Below are 18,881 nucleotides of genomic sequence, written 5' to 3' on the forward strand. Positions count from 1 at the left end.
CCACAAACGCGCACACATTTGACCCCGTGTCGGGGGCCGGGAGCCAAGGCAGGCGGGACGCGGCGGGACGCGCCCCAGGGCTGTGCGCAAGGCGTCAGCTGGCGTGCCGCCGCGGTCTCAGGTCTCAGAGCCGGGACCGGGGGTGGGAGCTGTACGCTGGTCGGGCTGACACGGTGGGATGAGCCTCTGATGCGAGCCCTGCAGGAGGCGGGGCGCCTGTGCTCCCGCTTCGTGGGTGTCAGCACGTCGGTGCCGAGGCTGCCTCGCGGGCGTAGAGGCGGGTCCTGGGCAAATACGAGGTCAGGGGCAGCGGGCGGGGTCTCTAAGGAAAAGTCGGGGGGATGAGCCATCAGGTCCCCGCTGTGCCGCCCGGCTGCGTCTTACCTGTGTGGCGGCCCCTTCCCACTGGCACCGCTCGGCACGGAGGTGCGCGTGGGGCCTCAGCGGGGACCGCATCGGTCACGCCCCCGGTGGTATTCCCAGGCTCCAGAGGGCAGGCCCTCCCCGTGCAGAGCTGCAGGGGAGAGAACGCAGCCCGGGCCACGGAGGCTCTGGCGCCACGCGACGTCACAGGTGAGGTCGTGCCTCCTGGAGCTGGCTGGGCTGCCCGGGGGTTTTGGGGCTGATGTTGTCGTTCCACTTCATAGACGAGGAAGCCAAGGCCCTGTGAGGGTGGTCCCTGCCCCACGTGTGGCGGAGGGACGTTTGAGCGGGGCCAGGCCAGCGCCAGGGCCGTCGGGTTCTGCTGTCGTGCCCGCGCGGGAGCAGCTGTGAGGTTTTGCCCGGCAGCCACGGAATGCCGTGGCGGGCACGAGAGCAGGAAAACAGGTCGCCCCTCCTGTCAGCAGTGTGAGCGGCGAGCGGGGGGCGGAGGAGTCGGGGCTGGAAGGCAGGGCAGGTGCAGAGCAGAGCCCGCGAAGGCCTCGACGCCTCGACGAGGGGTGTGGGAAAGCTGGGTCCGCGCTCAGTAGAAGAGCTGGCTTCCTTCTGGAAGGAGAGGGAACGTGTGGCCACTGCGGGAATTCGACAGTTTCAGTTTAGGGGAGTGGCCTTGGGGACCAGGTGGACCCGGGGCCCAGCTCGGCTCCCGTGTGGCCTTCGTGGCCTCCGTGGCGCTTTTGTGAGACGCGAGCGAGTGCCTGGAGCAGGGTGGCGGGTTGAGCACGTGGCGGCAGCACGGACAGCGTGGTGGTCGGGTCACCCCTCGTTAACTCGAGCGTCACTTCCTGCATCTGATGCGGGCTCTTTGCGAAGCATTAAAGGGGGCCTGTGACCCAGCACCTGGCCCGCTGCTGGCACCAGCTGGGGGAGCCCGCTCGCGGGGCGTGGGGGGCGTGTTACCACTCCTGAGGACATGGAGGTCGCACATGGTCGCACCGTGCAGGCGTTCTGGTGTTTTCTTTTTTATTTTTTTTATTAAAAAAATTTTTTTTTAACGTTTATTCGTTTTTGAAAGAGAAAGAGAGCATCAGCAGGGGAGGGACAGAGAGAGAGGAACACACAGAACCCGAAGCAAGCTCTAAGCTCTGAGCTGTCAGCACAGAGCCCAACGCGGGGCTCGAACTCACGGACGGTGAGATCATGACCTGAGCCTAAGTCGGACGCTCAACCGACTGAGCCACCCAGGCACCCTCTGGTGTTTTTCTAGTTACTGCTCTCTCTGGATCTCGGTATGTGTCCCTGTGCACGTGCTGTTTCTGTATAGTCTGTGTTGTGCTGTATAACTGGGATTCCTTTTTTTCATTTGTCCAATCATTATGTTTCATGTCATTGTAATTCTTCAAGACACTTCACAAATGGTTGTGTATTTTACCATGTGGCCCTCCTCTTCCCAGCGGCTGCTGAGGTGACTGGCACCTGTCACCCTAAGGCTGCACAGGCACGTGGGTGCCTCCCTCTGAGCTCGGTAGCAGCTCACCTTCTTGGGTAGTGAGGTGCCACAGGGCTGGCCAGAGCCCTCCTGGTGCAAGCAGAGGGGGGCCAGCCACCAGCCGGAGAGTGAGGAACTACCGTGTGTGTGTGTGTGTGTGTGTGTGTGTGCGCGCGCGCGCGCACGCGCGCCCATGGCACCCTGGGGCGGCCCACCTGCCTGCTCGCAGGGTCAGCGGCGGCAGGCAGGGAGAGGGGTTGCAGGGGAGGAGGCCGGCGCTGTCTGTGGGAGGGGGGCCCTGCAGGGGAGGAGGCTCTGTCTGGGGGGTGGGGGGTCCCTGCAGGGAAGGAAGCGGGCGCGGTCTGTAAGTGCACATCCCTGAAGGTGGGGGCCCTTCCGGGGCTCATGCAGGCCAGGCCAGGCCGCAGGGCTCAGTTACCTGCCCCCTTGTGTCGGGCACCCCGGTCCTGTGCTGGCATGGCGGCAGACGCTGGCTTCCTGGAACTCGTCTGATTTTCTGGTTGTTTGCAGCCAGAAGCAGGTCCCGCTGCGGTGAATCCTGGTGGTCAAAGGTAGCGGCCTGTCTCGCTGTCGTTTGGAAGGACACAGGCACTGACTGTAGGATTCCGAGGCGGTAGGGCTTTTTCCTTCCTGTGTCTCGGGGCTCCCGGTGGCTCTTGTGAGAAGTTGGCAGAAACCTCGTATTTGCGCCTGTGCATGCCACCTAATATGCTGTGTTCCTCGGATTGCTTTTCTGGTCCTTTTTTCTCTTTATCTGTGATTTTTTAGCAAGTTGATTATGATGTACTTTTTGGTATGATTTTCTTTGTGTTTATTTTGCTTTGGGTTTCAGTGGACTTCTTGGGTCTGTGGACTTGTTTTCATCAAATTTGAAAATATTTTGGCCAGGGGCACCTGGACGGTTCCGTCGGCCAAGCGTCCGACTTTGGCTCAGGTCATGATCTCATGGATCGTGGGCTCGAGCTGAACGTCAGGCTCTGTGCTGGCCGCTCGGAGCCTGGAGCCTGCTTCAGATTCTGTGTCTCCGTCTCTCTGTCCCTCCCCTGCTTGCTCTCTGTCACGTGCTTTCTCTCTCCCTCAAAAATAAATAAACGTTGAAGATATTTTGGCCAATATGTCCTCTGCCTCCTGTATCTGGGTTCTTGGGTCCTTGCCCTGAGCCGGCTCCATGCTGTTCTCGGGGTCAACAGGCCTTTTTGGCCTTCCCCTCTGCTTGGCTGAATGCTTTCTGTTGCTGTGTATCCGCACTCACTGACCCTTTCTCCTGTGACGTCTGGTCTTAGGCCGCCTCTCTAGTGAATTTTTTTTTTTAATTTTTTTTTTAACGTTTATTTATTTTTGAGACAGAGAGAGACAGAGCATGAACGGGGGAGGGGCAGAGAGAGAGGGAGACACAGAATCTGAAGCAGGCTCCAGGCTCTGAGCTGTCGGCACAGAGCCTGACGCGGGGCTCAAACTCACGGACCGTGAGATCGTGACCTGAGCCGAAGTCGGACGCTTAACCGACTGGGCCACCCAGGTGCCCCGTGAATTTTTTTTTTTTTTTAAGTTTATTTACTTAGAGCATGAGCAGGGGAGGGGCAGAGAGAGAGAGAGACGGAGAGAGAGAGAGAGAATCCCGAACAGGCTCTACCTCATCAGTGCAGAGCCTGACACGGGGCTTGAACCCACAAACGGTGAGATCGTGACCTGAGTCGAAATCGAGAGTCAGACGCTTAACTGACTGAGCCCCTCAGGGGCCCCTCCAGTGAATTTCTTATTTCAAATAATATCTTTCTCATCTCTGCAGAGGCCGTTGTGTTCTTGTCAAATTATCTCCTGTTCCTCTTCCTTTCACATTCCTGTTTTTCTTCAAACCCTTGAGCATATGTATACCTACAACCGTATCGAAGTCGCGGGCACCACTGGGAGCATCTTCACGGCTGGTCTGTGTTGTAGCACGCGCTAGACTGCATTCTTGTGTGGCTTCGTACTCTCTGTTGTGTCACGTCTTTAATTCACCCACGTGTCTGTCCATCGGTGGACATTTGCGTTTGCGCACCCTGGCTGCCGTGAAGACTGCTGCCGTGAACGTGCGTGTACACGTTTTCACGTGGACATAACGTTTTCGGTTCTCTGGGCATACGCCTCGAAGTGGAATTGCCGGGTCGTGTAATCACCTCCGCGCTTAATCTCTCGAGGACCGCCAGGCGATTTTCCGCGGCGGCGCCCCATCTTTCACCCACAGGCCGCCGCATCCGTTCACCTTCCCAGCGGGCAGGGGTCCCACGTCGTCTCTCTCCCTGCCGGCACCTGTTCTTGCGTCTTTTCCACGGCAGCCGCCCTGTGGGTGGCTGACGGTTTTGCGACTGAAAGGGAAGGGGCCCCCGATTTCTCAGTAAGCGCTCCCGGTGGCGAGCAGCAGTCTTGTCTTTGTGACACCTGGAAGGAGGGGGCTTTCATCGCCCCATCAGTCTAGATGGAAGGTTCCCCCAGCCTGGAGGGCAGATGGGTGGGCAGAGCCTTGGATGGGCAGCAAACCGTGGGTTTCTTCTTTTTTTCTTAAGGGACTTTTATGTTTATCCATTTATTTGGGGGGGGGGGGCAGCAGAGGCGGGGGGGAGAGAATCCCAAGCAGAGCCAGCCAGGCGCGCCTGTGGGCTTCTTCTGTAGCTGTAACCATTTTCTTTCTTTTTGTGCTTGACAGGTGCTCCTAAGGCATCGTGAAGAAGAAGTAAGTGAAAGTTTTCCATCTAGTGAGATCCAGAGGCTCCAGGAGCAAAACGCAAGCTTACGACGTGCTGTTGCGGAGATGAGGGAGGAAATGGAGACCCTGAACGACCAGGTTCTTCCTCCTGAGCAGTCAGGGGGTCAGGCCTCTGACCCCGCACAGCCCCTTCCAAAGGCAGCAGCTGAGGCCGCGGCTCCTGGTGAGCCGGAGCGGGGGCAGGGAGAATGGGGAGGGGACAGATCTCCAGTGGGTCCAAAACATGCTTCACTTGGAGTCTCATAGATGAACATCCGCTCTGACGAATTCAGAGTATGATAGAGGCTTCTCCTCCAAAGGAAGGGATCTTAATGTCCACGTTTATACATAGAACAGCAACTTTTTATCGATAAAGTGGCAGAAAGAAGGGAAGGATGTGTACTTGGCACTTGGAGCCTGGAGGCCACTTGCATGGGGAGGGGAGTGGGCACTGTGTTCTCCAAGAGGCGGGCTGTGCAGGCTGGCGGATACCAGGCCTCTCCTCGGGGCCTGTGCCGTAACGGAGCTGGGCTCCCCCCCACCCCTCCTGTGCACCGTTAAGAGGGGCCCCGGAGCGGTCCTGAGCGGAGGGCGCCAGCTCACGACTCCACGCCTGAGACTCGTGCTTCCGTGTACGCAGGCTCATGGGTCTGAGGGAGCGCAGGGGCGCAGCCATCCTCAGAGCGCGCCCGGCACCAGAGGGGAGGGGGGCACTGGGGCCAGGACGGGTGTGGGAGGCGGGGCGGGGGGAAGAGCGGGACAGCGGGAGGGAGCCCCTATCTTGTGACGGGCGAGGGGAGCGTAACGCGTGTGCCGGTGTATTTATTGGGTTGTTTTGCGGCAGATTACATCATGGTCCTCGAAACAGAAATCAGAAATCTGAAGCATAAATTTAAAACCCTGGAAGGACAGGTAGAAGATGTGTTAGATCCTTCGAAGATGTCCTCATCTCACTCTGACGTTCAAGCCAGCGTCCACCTCTTGGCCGAAGTGCCTGGTAAGAGTCCTTGTCTTGTCCTGTTGAATGCTTTGTTCCAGGAACACTCTGGTTTCTGCATCTGTTTTACATTGTTTTAATTGAAATATAAACCCCCAGAAAGTCCACAAAATGCAAACGCACGCATCAAGGAAAGATCGCAGACTACAGGTCCCCCCCGCCCCTTCCCGGCACCCAGGCAAGGGTCCCCATGCCACCCATTCTCAAAGTGTTTACACTTGTTTACCTCTCCGGGTGGGCACCTCCCTGCCCCACCCCTGCTCTGGCGCCACGCAGACACCCCCTTGCCCGGCTGGGCGCTGGCCCAGTGGAGAGCCCTTCTAGGGGGATGGACGCGTCCCACCGGCTGGTTTCTGGGGCTGACTGTGTAGGAAGGCAGGTGAAGGAGTGGGATGCTCCACCTACAGATCAGCTCGTCTCCAGCCAGGGGCCTGCTTGCGTTCCCAGTGCTGGCATCTTTTGTGTCTTTTCCTTATATTACTTTTCCAGGCCAGAATCTCCAGTATGGTGTTGGTAATGGCTGACTTTCTTCCTGACTCCAGAGAAAAATTTCAACATTTGACTTTAAAGCCGCTAAAGGTTTTTTGGGGCACAGGGCCAGATTAAGGAAGTTCCTTTCTATTCCTGCTGTAATACATGGTTGTTTTTTATCATGCTTCTGCCAGTTTTTGCTTACTGTGTTTTGGAGCTTTGTTGTTGGTTGCATACACGTTTAGAGTTTCTGTGTTTGTAAGAGGGGACCGGCCCTGATAGCATCACGTAATGATCCTCTTTACCTGTTAGGGGTGCAGTGCTCTAAAGCGTGCTCTGTCTAGTGTTAATCACATCACTCCAGCTTCCTTTTGATTAGAGTCTGCTTGGTGTATCTTTATAATCCTTTAACTTTTAACTCCTTATATTGTGGTAAAGTCCCCTTCCTGAGGAAAAATAAAATACCTCAAGGTAACCTGGCTATGTGTGTACATGACAAAATCCCTCATGACCTTGTAACATGAGACCACTTAATCAGAGTGCATGTTTGCATGTTACCATATATGGGAGACAAAGAAGTAGAAAATATGTGAAAACTATGCCACGTGGCATTCAGGGGCTCATTTCTTCGGGTACAAACCCAACTGAACAGTGCTAGCACAAATAAAGTTGCTTCCCGGAAAGAAAAGCCTGGGTGTCAGACTCTCTGTGCGAGAATCTTGCTACAGCATCACGTTTGAAATGAATTTCTTGTAGGCAGCATATAGGCAGGTCAATTTTTTTTTTTTTTTAATTTTTTTTTTCAACGTTTTTTATTTATTTTTGGGACAGAGAGAGACAGAGCATGAACGGGGGAGGGGCAGAGAGAGAGGGAGACACAGAATCGGAAGCAGGCTCCAGGGTCCGAGCCGGCAGCCCAGAGCCTGACGCGGGGCTCGAACTCACGGACCGCGAGATCGTGACCTGGCTGAAGTCGGACGCTTAACCGACTGCGCCACCCAGGCGCCCCTAGGCAGGTCAATGTTTAAAATCCATTTTGCTAATTAAAAAAAATTTTTTTTCAGTTACGGTTTTCATTCTTTTAATGTTTATTTTGAGAGAGTGCATACACGCAGGGAAGAGGCAGAGAGAGAGAATCCCAAGCACACTTCATGCTGTCAGCACAGAGCCTGATGCAGGGCTCGATCTCACAAGCCGTGAGGTCGTGACTTGAGCTGAAATCTAGAGTCAGACGCTCAACTGACTGAACCACCCAGACACCCCCATTTTGCTAATTTTTTTTTCTCATTTGCTAATATTTTTAACTGATAGGATTTATATCATCCACGCTTTATAGTTATTGTCGTGTTGATCTGAGCAGCCGCTTTCTGCCCGCTTTCTGGCCCAGGTGTCTTCTTTCCTGTGCCTGTGGGTCATCCGAACATTGTTTGTGTTCCATTTTAATGTATGTGTTGTTTCTGAGTGTATCTGTCTGGGCCCCAGGGATCACAGCACGGCCATGTGACCTCTCGCAGCCAGCTCCCATCAGCACCATCTTCCTGCCGTTAGGCCCCGTCCCCGCGTTGCTGTCGTAAACATCACCTCTCCTATGTGGAGAACTGCTTCAGTCAGGATTAGCATGCTTGCTTTTAATTGTCAAACATAATTTTATTTATTTATTTATTTATTTATTTATTTATTATTATTTTTTTTGATGTTTATTTTTGAGAGAGAGAGAGAAAGAGGTACAGAATGCAAGCCAAGGAGGGGCAGAGAGAGAGGGGGACACAGAATCTGAAGCAGGCTCCAGGCTCCAAGCTGTCAGTACAGAGCCCGACGCGGGGCTTGAACCCACCAGCCGTGAGATCATGACCTGAGCTAAAGTTGGACACTCAACCGACTGAGCCACCCAGGTGTCCCAAATTGTCAAACATAATTTTAAAAAACTTAAGAGGAGGGGCGCCTGGGTGGCTGTCGGTTAAGCGTCTGACTTCGGCTCAGGTCATGATCTCATGGTTTGTGAGTTCGAGCCCCCCATTGGGCTCTGTGCTGACGGCTCGGGGCCTGGAGCCTGTGTCTGATTCTGTGTCTCCCTCTCTCTGCCCCTCTCCTCTGCTCTCACATTGTCTCTCTCTCTCTCTCTCTCCCCCTCTCTCTCAAAACTAAATAAGTATTGGGGCACCTGGGTGGCTGTCGGTTAAGTGTTCAACTTCAGCTCAGGTCATGATCTCATGGTTCGTGAGTTCGAGCCCCGCATTGGGCTCTGTACTGACAGCTCAGAGCCTAGAGCCTGCTTCAAATTCTGTGTCCCCCTCTCTCTCCGCCGTCCCTTGCTTGCATGCTCTCTCTCTTTCAAAATAAACAGTAAAAAAAAAAAAAAAAACCAAGGTTTTTTGACAATAAATTTCTTTTTTAAAAAAAAAAAAAAAAAAACCAAGGTAGCGTCTGTGACGTTCACCTGGACGTTTGCCCTTTGTGTGTGTCCTTGAGTCCCGAGGTTCTAGCCTCCCTGTCATCAGCTCTTACGGCAGATGTGCTGATAACAAGCTCTCTGGTTTTCCTTTTTCACCTGTGTCCCTGTAGAATCTATTCTCTGGTATGAAAGTAGGAGTTGACGGTTCTCAGCTCTCAACCCTTAAGATAATCGTGCCACTTCTGGCTGAGAAGGCTTCTACTGCCCAAACCTTTGTCTCCCACAAGCCACACACCTGTTCTGTCCACCTGCTTTCAAGAGTCTGTCATTCGTGCCCGAAGTCTGATGATGATGTGTCTGGGCACACGCTTCTTTGGCTTATCCTGTTTGGCATTGAATCTAAGGTGATTGTCTTTTGCCAAATTTGGGATGTTTTCAACCATCATTTCTTTAAGCGTTTTTTCGGCTCTATGCTCTTTTTTCCCATAGGGACTCCGCTGACAAAAATGCTAGCTTTTTCTGTTCTTTTCCCGAGGGTCTCTGTGGCTCTGTTCCTTTTTCCAGTGCGTTTTCTCTGCTGTTCAGGCAGGTGATCCCTGCGTCTGTCCCCATGCTCGCCAGGCCCGTGTCCTCTCAGCGCTGCTCTGAGCCCACTGGGGGGACTTTTATTTCGATTTCCGTTCAAGATTTCCATTTTGTTTTCTTTGTACCTTTTATTCCTCTAAAACTTTTCTTTTTCTACCGTTTTAACAGTGAGTCAGCTTGCACGGTTCCTCATCCGGCCTGCTTATTCCATGACCCCATGATCCCGACGTCTGTGTCCCCCTCAGCGTTGTCTTTTCTCATTGTGTCGAGATCTTCCTGGTTATCGGCGTGATGAGTAACTTCAGACACTGGTGCTCGGACCCTCCGACCCTTACCACGCCGGTTTTACTCCACTTCTGTGTTAGCAGGCCCCCCACCTCTCTGGGGCACAGTGCTCGTCTGTATCCTGGCCCGCTCTCTTGGGCTGGCTCTGAAGGACCACTTACTCTCCAGAGTCTTTGCCCTGTTGTTCTGCCGTGCCTGCACGGGTGCCGCCCGAGCCCAGTTAAGTCCTGGGCGGTTTCCCTGGCCCCACAGAGCTCAGCTCTGAAAGCTTTGGCTGTCCGGATGCTGCCTGGTTTCCACGCGGGCCCCTCAGGGACTCTGGGCAGATTGAAGGAATTCCTTTCTCTCGCTCCCCCTCTCTGCAATCCTCCCCACATGCTCTTCCCTGGAGGGGTGCAGGCCGCGTGGTGCAGGGTGGTGCAGGGTGGGCCCTTGTCTGTATGGGCCGCACCAGTGGAGTCTCCCTCGTCTGGGCTCCTGGTGCTTCTGGCTTGTGGCTGCTCTGGCACCAAAGCCCGGAAACACAGGAAGGAAGTTCAGGAACCCGCGGCAGAGCGTCCCCTGAGACCCCCCCCTCCTTCCCCCGCCCCCCCCCCTCCCGCCCCCCCGCTCCTTGCCCTTCACCGCCCCTGGCCTCGGGCCCCACCCTCGCCCGCTGGGCACCCTCAGAGTCGCTTTGGGCTTTCAGCTTCCAGGAAGGAGAGGGACAGGGCACACGCTCATGGTCTTGTCCAAACAGCAGGCTTGCGCTGGGTTTTGAGTGTTAAATAGACTTAAAGTTCTGCAATGGACCCAACATGTGATACATCCTTGTACTAATGTTTTGAGAATTAATACGTTTATGTTCATGAGTGAGGCTGGTTTGTACTCTCTCTTACGATGCTCATTGTCAAATTTGGGGATCACGGTTATTCTGGCCTCAAATATATTGGAAGATGTTCCCTATTTCTCTGCTTTCTGAAAAAGTTTGTGTCAGACAGACGTCAATTTTTCCTGAACCATTAATAGATTTCAACTCTGAACCCCCTGGTTTAGGATTTTCCTTGTGGGAAGGTTTTAAAGGGTGAATTCAGTTTTTTTCACAGTTAAAAGATGATCCAGATTTTCTTTTTGGCATGTCACTTTTTGATATTTTATTAGAAAATTATCCGGTTCCTCTAAGTTTTTGAAAATTTGGCATAAAATTGCCTATAGTATTGTCCTAAAAGTTTTAAAAGCCTGTAGGATCTAAAGTAATGACTGTGTTTTCATCGATTGTGTTGTTTCTGTTGACTTTTTTTTTCTTCCTTAGTCTTACCAGGAATTTATCTTTTAAAAAGCCTTTTCAAGGAGCCAGCTGCATTACACATTTATTTTCTGTTTTCTCAGTATGTAGTATTACCTTTATTCTTTCCTTTCTTCTACTTTATTTAGTTGGCCGCCTTGTTTTTGAAATGGCTATTCAGCTCATTGACTTTTCACCCTTCTTTTCTAAAAAAAAAGCTACTATGGCCATAAATATTTTCTTAAATTTTTAAAAAATGTTTTTATCTATTTTTGAGACAGAGACAGAGCGTGAGCAGGGGAAGGACAGAGAGAGAGGGAGACACAGAATCCGAAGCAGGCTCCAGGCTCTGAGTTGTCAGCACAGAGCCTGACGCAGGGCTCGAACTCACGGACTGTGAGATCATGACCTGAGCCGAAGTCAGACGCACAACCGACTGAGCCACCCGGGCGCCCCTGGCCATAAACATTTTTAAAAGGACAGTTTTCAATCCCTTCATTAAGTTTTGGTAAGCGTTGTATTAATGATAACTCAGGCCAAAATAATTTCTTACCTCTACTGATTCTTTCTTTGACCTCTGGGTTGTAGGAACATTTTTTCTAATTCCCAGATGACTAGGAGGCTGGTGCAGACTGGCCTCTGCAGACATTAGGTGGTAAGCTTCCACTGTTTTCCTGCAAAGATTCTTGCTCTCTCGATACTAGGGTTATACGTCATCTGTCGCCAGCGCCTCTCAGTTTTTGTTGGGACCACGTGCCTTCCACTCAGTCCTAGGGGATCTTCACTTCCGGGTGGACACACGGTGACAGTAAGCGTCCCCAGCCCTGGACGGCACAGACGTCTACTCCCCAAAGAGGGCAGTTGACCGGAACCTTCCCCAAGGGAAGGAGACCTGAACCTGACAGAATCCCTCTTTCTGCAGGAGGAGCCGTGCCGGCCGATGGCACACCCATGGGTCTAGCGCTCGGGAGGCTCAGAAACAGGACACGTCTCCTGAACTTCCTGGTGGCCCGGCTCAGGCAGAAGGTATGGCCTCCCCTTTGACACTTGGGCTGGGCGGGTCTTTGGCTGGACCTCTTGGCGTCTCTGTGCCTCAGTTTCCCTCCCAGGAAGGGGTTATTGTGAGATAACATGTCCCCAGCAAGGTGCGCACAGTCAGGCCCGGTCACCGAGAGGAAAGTCCAGAGGTGCAGCGCCCACGGTGGAGCCCACGCAGGACTGCTGCCCCCTCGGGACACGCCAGAGTGCGTGGGGGGTGCCCTGGTGTGGCGGGAGACGCCTCGGAGGCCCGGCCCTTTGAGTCAGGCTGGCCGGCGCCCACTGTTTCCTGGGACGCAAGTTCTGCCCTGTCACACGTGTTGCCAGGGTCACAGCCGTGCTTTATTGCTACAGATTCATAATTTCTCTTTTTTTAGAGTTTTTTTTTTTTTTTTATCGTGGTGAAATACACATAAAGTGTACAATTTTCAAGCGTACGTTCAGTGACGTTAACTACATTCACAACGTGTATAAACATCACCACTGTCCATTCCCAGAACTTTTTCGTCATCCAAACAGAAACCGTCCCCATCGAACACTGACCCCTCATCCCTTCCCCCGGGGACGTCTGCCCTGCCTCCGGGAGCTGGACGACTCTCCCGTGAGCGGGGTCTGCGGAATCTGCCCTCGCGTGACTGGCTCATTTCCCTCGGCCTCATGTCTTCGCGGCTCACCCACGGGCAGTAGCGTAAACCAGTGCTCACGCCTTCTAGGGACGGGGTGATAAACCGCTGTGTTTCCCACACCGTCCGTCCCCCGATGGACACTTGGCTGCTCCCACGCTTGGCACTTGTGGAGAACGCTGCTGTGAACATGGTGTCCGAGCATCTGTTCAAGCCCCTGCTTTCAATTCTCTGGGGTACGTGTGTAGGAGTGGAATTGCTGGGTCGATGGTGACTCTGAAGAACCACCGAGCTGTTTTCACGAGCGGCTACACCGTTTGGTGTCCCTCTGGCTGCGCGTGAGGACTCCGGCGGCCCACGTCCTGGTTCACACCACCTATTTTCTGTCTTTTTGACTCTAGCCGATCTAGTGGGGCGAAATGATACCTCACAGTGGTTTTGATTTGCAGTTTTCCTGACGACTGATGATGCGGAGCATCTTTTCATGGAGTTATTGGCCATTTGTGTGCATTCTTTGGAAAAATGTCTCTTCAAATCCTTTGCCCATTTGTAATTGGATTGTCTTTTTTATCGTTGGGTTCGAAGAGTCCTTCGTGTACGTTGGATACTAGTCCCTTATCAGATGTCCAGTTTGTAAATTTTTCCTCCCATTTTCAGGCTTGTCTTTTCACTTTCTTGACAGGGTCCTTTGAAGCACAGGTTTTTAGTTTTTACGATTCCTGGTCTTGTCTGTGTTTTCTTCCTGCTTATGCTTCTGGTGCCGGGCCGCCCCGTTGCCTTCCGTGTGGATATGTTCTTCGTGAGGCAACGGAAAGAGGGAATTTCACATGGTCCTTGGAGTCCGTAAATACGTGAATTGCACCACCTTGCATATTCAGACGGACCTCCGTACGCACGCGAGGGGAGGGGTCTCGGGACGCTCTGTCCTTGCTGCTTCCCGTTCTGCCCACTGCTGCAGTTTTACACACAGGCGTGCACACACTTTACAAGCAGGAAATAAGCATTTAAAGCTTTAATGTTCTTTTGATAGAGAGCATAGGATTATTGTGAGGAAAAATGTCCACTTCAAAGTGGTTTTTGTTTCTATTTTAATTAACAGCGTCTGTCCAACGGTCACCTTCTTTGATGCGTATGTGACAAATTCAAAGAATAAGATACTCACCAGGACTTCGCTGTAGGAGTTCCTGGAATAGGAACACAATATTTTTTATCTTCCTGAGAATAAAGTGGGCAAGTCAGAGTGTAGAGAGGTGCCATTCTGTCCGTTGGTTCCTTTTTCCTTCCTTGTATCAGCAGGAGGACAGATGTTGTCCAGAGAAGCTGCCAAAGTGAGGGGCTGGGCCCGGAGCTCTGGCCAGAGACCCACTTTGGGGACCTCACGGCTGTCCTGTGGCGACCAAAGCTGCCGCGCACGCCTGGCACTCCCCTTCTTCACCTTCCGTGCACTCCTGCCTTCTGTCTGCTCCCCAGTTGTCAGTCACCTCCTCTCGACAGCCTTGGCTTCACCCCTCCCACCCCCCACCTCCCCCTCCCAGGCCCCGGATTGCCTGCAGGTGTTCGTTTCTACCTGTACTAGGCTCAGGAAGAGGGTTTTGGGCCTCTGCCTCCGCCCGGGCAGTTCCCGGCCTGGATGCTCCCCACCCAGCCTTGGAGTCCAGTGCAGGCTCCGCCACAGGTGCCCGAGTCCACCCTGCAGGGGCCGGGTGGGGCACAGGCCTGCGTGGCCACTGCGTTAAGCCAGAGAGGAGAGACTGACAAACGTGTTCCTTTCTGATCTTCACATAGTTTCTGCTCTGCGCCTCTGCCCTTCTCCTGCTTCCCTGCCCTCTTGCCCTCTGGAGCCGGCACCCCTCCTAACGTTGCCCCTGAAACGGCCCCCCAGGTGCTGCAGAAACCCCTGGTCGCGGACACCGTCCAGCACGAGGTGGGCCAAGTGCACCTGGAGGCTTTGGAGCTGCAGAAGCAGGTGGCTGAGCTCGAGGAGCATATCGGGAGCCACTGGCGGTCACGAGCCTTGGACCAGGTGGCCCTTGCGAGGCAGGTGGGTACCCCGCCCCACCGTCCCCCTCTTCCAACTGGCCGCTCTCACAGTCGGGCCTGGTCCTCGGCAGACACGGTGCCGGAGGGGTGCGGCCCCACCTCAGGCCTCCGGGCCTTGGGACCCTCCACTTAAGGCCAGCGTAGGAAACCCGCACACGTGAAGAGGGCTCTTCTGTTTCCCCTAAAAGGGAGTCCTTGACTCTTGCTAGGGCTTTGGGAAGCCCTGAAATGAAATGCAAATTGGGGGTTTTCCTGGTGAGGATTTCCCAGAGTGCTTGAGGCCACGGTCCCTACACATCCCTACGTGACAGTGGGCCCCGTGTGGGTGTCACTGGGGTTCCCGTCATGGTCCCCGTCAGGCCCTCCGCAGCCAGTGCCCATCTGGCTCCATGTTTGAGGCAACGTTCCGAGCCGTGAACGCCGTCCCCGCAGATCTGACAGACCGGCCACTTTCCTTCTCACCGACGTCTGTTGGAAATGCTGTTGAGAGCGCGCATTCCTTACTGTCTGTTACCTGGGGGGACCCGGGGTTCCCGCGGTTACCTGTGTTATATGGTGGCCCGCGGTCACGACTGTACCGTGGTACCAGAGAGCGCCCAGAGCTCCGGGCGCGGTGGTATAGGGCAACAGTCCTCATGTGTGCCAAGTTCGGTCCCAGGGGCGGCACTGACGAGCATGAGTGGGACTCGGCTCCGGGACCACGTCCATCGCCGAAGGACTGGAGGGAAGGTGGGTCCACTCCCTGCTGGCGTGGAAACGCTGGAAGCGCCTGGACACGCCTCGGGGCGGACAGCTGTGTGAGAAACAGCCCAGAGGGGAGGCGGGACACAGAAACACCACCCGGAGGGCCAGCCCTCCTGCCATCCCGGCCACGGGCCCCCTCACCCCGTGTCCACCGTTCATCTCAGATGCTGCCCGTGTGCGGCCCCGAGGTCGGCTGCGTGGGGGTTCCCATAACACCCCTCGCCTGCTTCGCGGATCCCGCTTGCTTAGGGGGAAGAGATCCTACAAATCAGCAGCATTTAAAATCCAGATGTTTAATTCCGTGGCAGGCAGAATTCTGGGGCTGAAGCACGTGTGACCTTGGGGAGAAGTCGAGGCACAGGAAACCTAGGGCCGGTCCCGGTGCCCAGACGAGGGCCGCTCCCGGGAGCGCCAGCATCTTGGCGGCCCGGAGCCTTGAGCGCTCCCAGTGCCGAGATCCCGTTTCCGAGTGTCTCGCTCTGAGAGGAAGGAGGATAAGTGGTGGGCTCCACCACGGAGACCCGGAAACAGGGCGATGGGACAGAAGGACGCAGGCACCCAAGGGCCTCAGGCGCTGGCCACAGAATGAGCAGGACTTGCAGCGTGGGGGCAAGGAGAGGGTGGAGGCGGGAGGCTGGTCCCCCAGATGCGGAGGGGCCGGTGCACCGGGCAGCCGTCCTGAAGCAGACAGGAGAACGAGGCTGCGACGCAGCACCCATGACGCCTCGGTCACAAAGGGAGAGGGCAGCTTTCCAGGGGAGCAGCCTGCAGACGCTGCTCCCGAGGGATGTGCTCCCATCGCGGACGCGGGGACAGACGGGTGTCCTGGGCTTCCGAGCCAGCCGCGCCCGGGGGTCACAGCCTGGCCGCAGACTGCAGCCACGAGCGACGCATTAAAACCGGCCTGTCAGGAGCCTGCAGGGACCCGGGAGACAGCTGTCACGTGGGGCTCTGTGCCCAGGGCGGGAGAAACCAGCTGTGTAGGACATGACCGGACGGTTGGCGAGGTCTGTGCGTGGCCTGTGTATCAGGTCATAATGTTGCATCCGGGGTAAACGTCGGTTGTTCGAAACCGTGGTTTGAAGAGAACGTCCGTTTTGGGGAGGCAAGGACTGGAGCATCCAGGTGTCAGGGAGCCTGATGTCGCCAACTTAACTGTCGGCGGATCAGGGAGCAACCCGTAAGGTGAGGGGGCCGGTGGCAACGGAGCAGGGGGGTCGGTGCCGCCAGGGCACTGCCCTTGTAGCTCCCGTGCGAGTCTCACGTTCTCCCGGGTGGAGGCAGGTCCCACACCCCCCGGCCCAGAACAAGGGACCGTGCAGAGCTCAGTCACCCTCCCCAAGGGCAGCAGAGACCACTGCCCGCCCGGCACCTGCACATCCCTGCAGCTGTCCTGTCTCTGGTGACCCCCGGCCCGGGGGGATTGACCGAGGCCCGGGACACCCGTCTGTCCCCGCGTCCGCGATGGGAGCACATCCCTCGGGAGCAGCGTCTGCAGGCTGCTCCCCTGGAAAGCTGCCCTCTCCCTTTGTGACCGAGGCGTCATGGGTGCTGCGTCGCAGCCTCGTTCTCCTGTCTGCTTCAGGACGGCTGCCCGGTGCACCGGCCCCTCTGCATCTGGGGGACCAGCCTCCCGCCTCCACCCTCTCCTTGTCCCCACGCTGCAAGTCCTGCTCATTCTGTGGCCAGCGCCTGAGGCCCTTGGGTGCCTGCCGACCTTCCTCCCAGTCCTAACGACCCTCCAGCCCCGAGCACAACGGGAGGGACGCTCTGGGTCCACTGGGGGGCAGTGTTGGCTGGCGGCCCTCCCTGCCGGCTCTGCCTGCAGCCTTGGCAACCCTCAGGAGAACCCGCGGGAGCCAGCCGCCCTGGCCAGCGCCCCTCTGCACCCCGGGTCGGGGCTTGCTCTGACAGCCTTCCGAAGGGCTTCTCTGTGGAACCCGGCGGCCGCTGCCCTTGGAATAGAGTCCCCACGGGGACGCCTCCCTGGCCAGGATGCTGGGAGCACACCCACGGGGCTGGCGTGAGGGGCCGCCTGGGCCCCAGCCCGCAGTCGCTCGCGAGTCCCGGAATGTGTGGTCACAGGCGTCACGTCGTGGGCGTGGGCAGAGCATAGAAAGAGATCAGAGCAGTTGGGTCAGAAACGGAACCCAGGACGGCCCCCGGCTGGGGGACAGGGCTGCAGAACCCACTACGCAGCCACGGGGGCTAGAGCTGGGCCACTTGCAAGTGTGGCCCCCCAGAACCTGGACACAGGCCCCCCGGTGAGGGCTCGACTCCGGGCTCTTGCAGGGGGCCGCCTTGCCGGCTGCAGACCTGCTCCCGAAAGTCGGTTTTCCCTGAGGCCTCTGAGCAAGTGTCTTTTCAGGGTTGCTCTTTCCTCACGTAAAGTGGCTCAGGTGACTCCCAACACCGCGTTCCTGGGGAGGGCACGCCCTGTCCTCCCTTCCTCCGGGTCTATCCCAGCTCCTCCAGAGACCCGAGGGCCCCACTCGTGTCCCGGGCTCTCGGGAGAAGGTCGGTGAGGCCGGTGTGCCGCGAGGCTGAGAGCAGGCCCGGGTCCCGCCACTGGGGAGAGGGTGTGGATTTGGGTGCTGGGGCCTCGGTGCCTCGGGCCGTCTCCCCGCCCCGACCTCTCTTCCTGCCGAACTAGCCTGGCACCCTCCAGAGGCTTTCGGGCTGCCGGAGGAACAGTGGCCACTGGAGGGCACAGATGCCCGCCAGCCCTGGAGAGGCACACCAGGAAATGAGGCCAGGACAGAGCGTGCTGGTCTGTTCCAGGGACTCCGGGCTGCTTCCCGCTCTGGCTCCAGCGTGTGTGGCTGGGACAGGGGCACAGTGCAGCTTTTCATGGGTGTAGGGAGCAGCCGTGCCTAAGTAGGCCACCTGCCTCCCTAGGGGCCTTGGACACCAGTTCCTCCTGGGCCTCTGTCTGGCTCAGAGGCAGCCCGCACACATGTTTTCCTCTTCCTCTCTCTCGTTCTCTACTCCCCGCCTCGTTCTGAACACCCCTCTGAGTGGACTGCATGCGTGTATCGGGGCCATGTGGTGACCCAGCACAGGGACCCCACAGCGCAGGGTCCAGATAGTAAGGAAGAGAGCAGAGGGAGGCCTCTGCCGGCCCCTCCACGCCAGGTGACCCCGGTGCCCACGACCTGTGCACCCAGCCTGTCGCCCTGGTGCACACGCAGCCCTCGTGAGTCCCGGAGGCCGAGTGTGGGTGCCAGCTGGCTCCTCATTGTCCTTGCTGGAAAGGTACAGGCTCGGTGGGGGTCACAAGAGGCCAGAAGCAGGCCTGGTCTCCACAGTCTGTGGTCTTCGTTCACCCCACTCCTGGAAGAGGTGGCCTCCAGCATGTGGGGTCCCCGTTTCATTGTCAAGACTCTCTGGCCCTTCCTCTGTCTCATCCTGCAAGGATGTTCCCCAGGGGTGCGGGCTCTGGGGCGGCCAGCCTGCCCCTCTCCCACCTGGAGGGCTGGGCTTACAAGCTCTCTGCCTATGGCTTTGTTCACAGGTCCCTGCAGACCAAGGACCCATGGGGACCAAAGACCAGAAGCCACAGCCCCCGCAGGTGTCGTCTGTGCCCCGACTCCAGAGGAAACTGAAGGAGGCGGCCCGAGAAATCGTCCGCCTCCGCCTGGAGAAGGAGCAGCTCCTGGAGACAGGAAACAGGCTCCGAGCGGAGCTGGGCCGCGGCCCAGGTGAGCGTGGGGTTGGCGGGCCGGGGGCCTCACAGACCTGCTCTCTCCTGGCCTGCCGCCCGGAAGGGGGGAAGCTTTGCCGCCCTGCGGCGAGAACGGGCCGGGGGAGGGCCTGGCCTGGCTTC

General features: G+C 56.5%; 1 protein-coding gene across 5 annotated transcripts in view; it reads left to right on the forward strand.

The window, feature by feature from the left end:
• Window positions 1–18,881, forward strand: part of CCDC57 (coiled-coil domain containing 57) — a 102,124-nt gene that overhangs the window by 37,893 nt on the left and 45,350 nt on the right. For all 5 annotated transcript variants that reach the window (XR_007459024.1, XM_049635422.1, XM_049635423.1 and 2 more), the window contains 5 exons: window positions 4,578–4,800; window positions 5,461–5,613; window positions 11,533–11,636; window positions 14,154–14,312; window positions 18,570–18,756. Coding sequence is in view for 4 of the 5 variants with exons in the window: in XM_049635422.1 (XP_049491379.1) it covers window positions 4,578–4,800; window positions 5,461–5,613; window positions 11,533–11,636; window positions 14,154–14,312; window positions 18,570–18,756 (826 nt within the window). In the remaining variant the exon portion in view is untranslated. The remainder of the gene's footprint in view (window positions 1–4,577; window positions 4,801–5,460; window positions 5,614–11,532; window positions 11,637–14,153; window positions 14,313–18,569; window positions 18,757–18,881) is intronic.

Source organism: Panthera uncia, chromosome E1, assembly GCF_023721935.1.
Source record: "Panthera uncia isolate 11264 chromosome E1, Puncia_PCG_1.0, whole genome shotgun sequence".
Classification (NCBI taxonomy): Eukaryota; Metazoa; Chordata; class Mammalia; order Carnivora; family Felidae; genus Panthera; species Panthera uncia.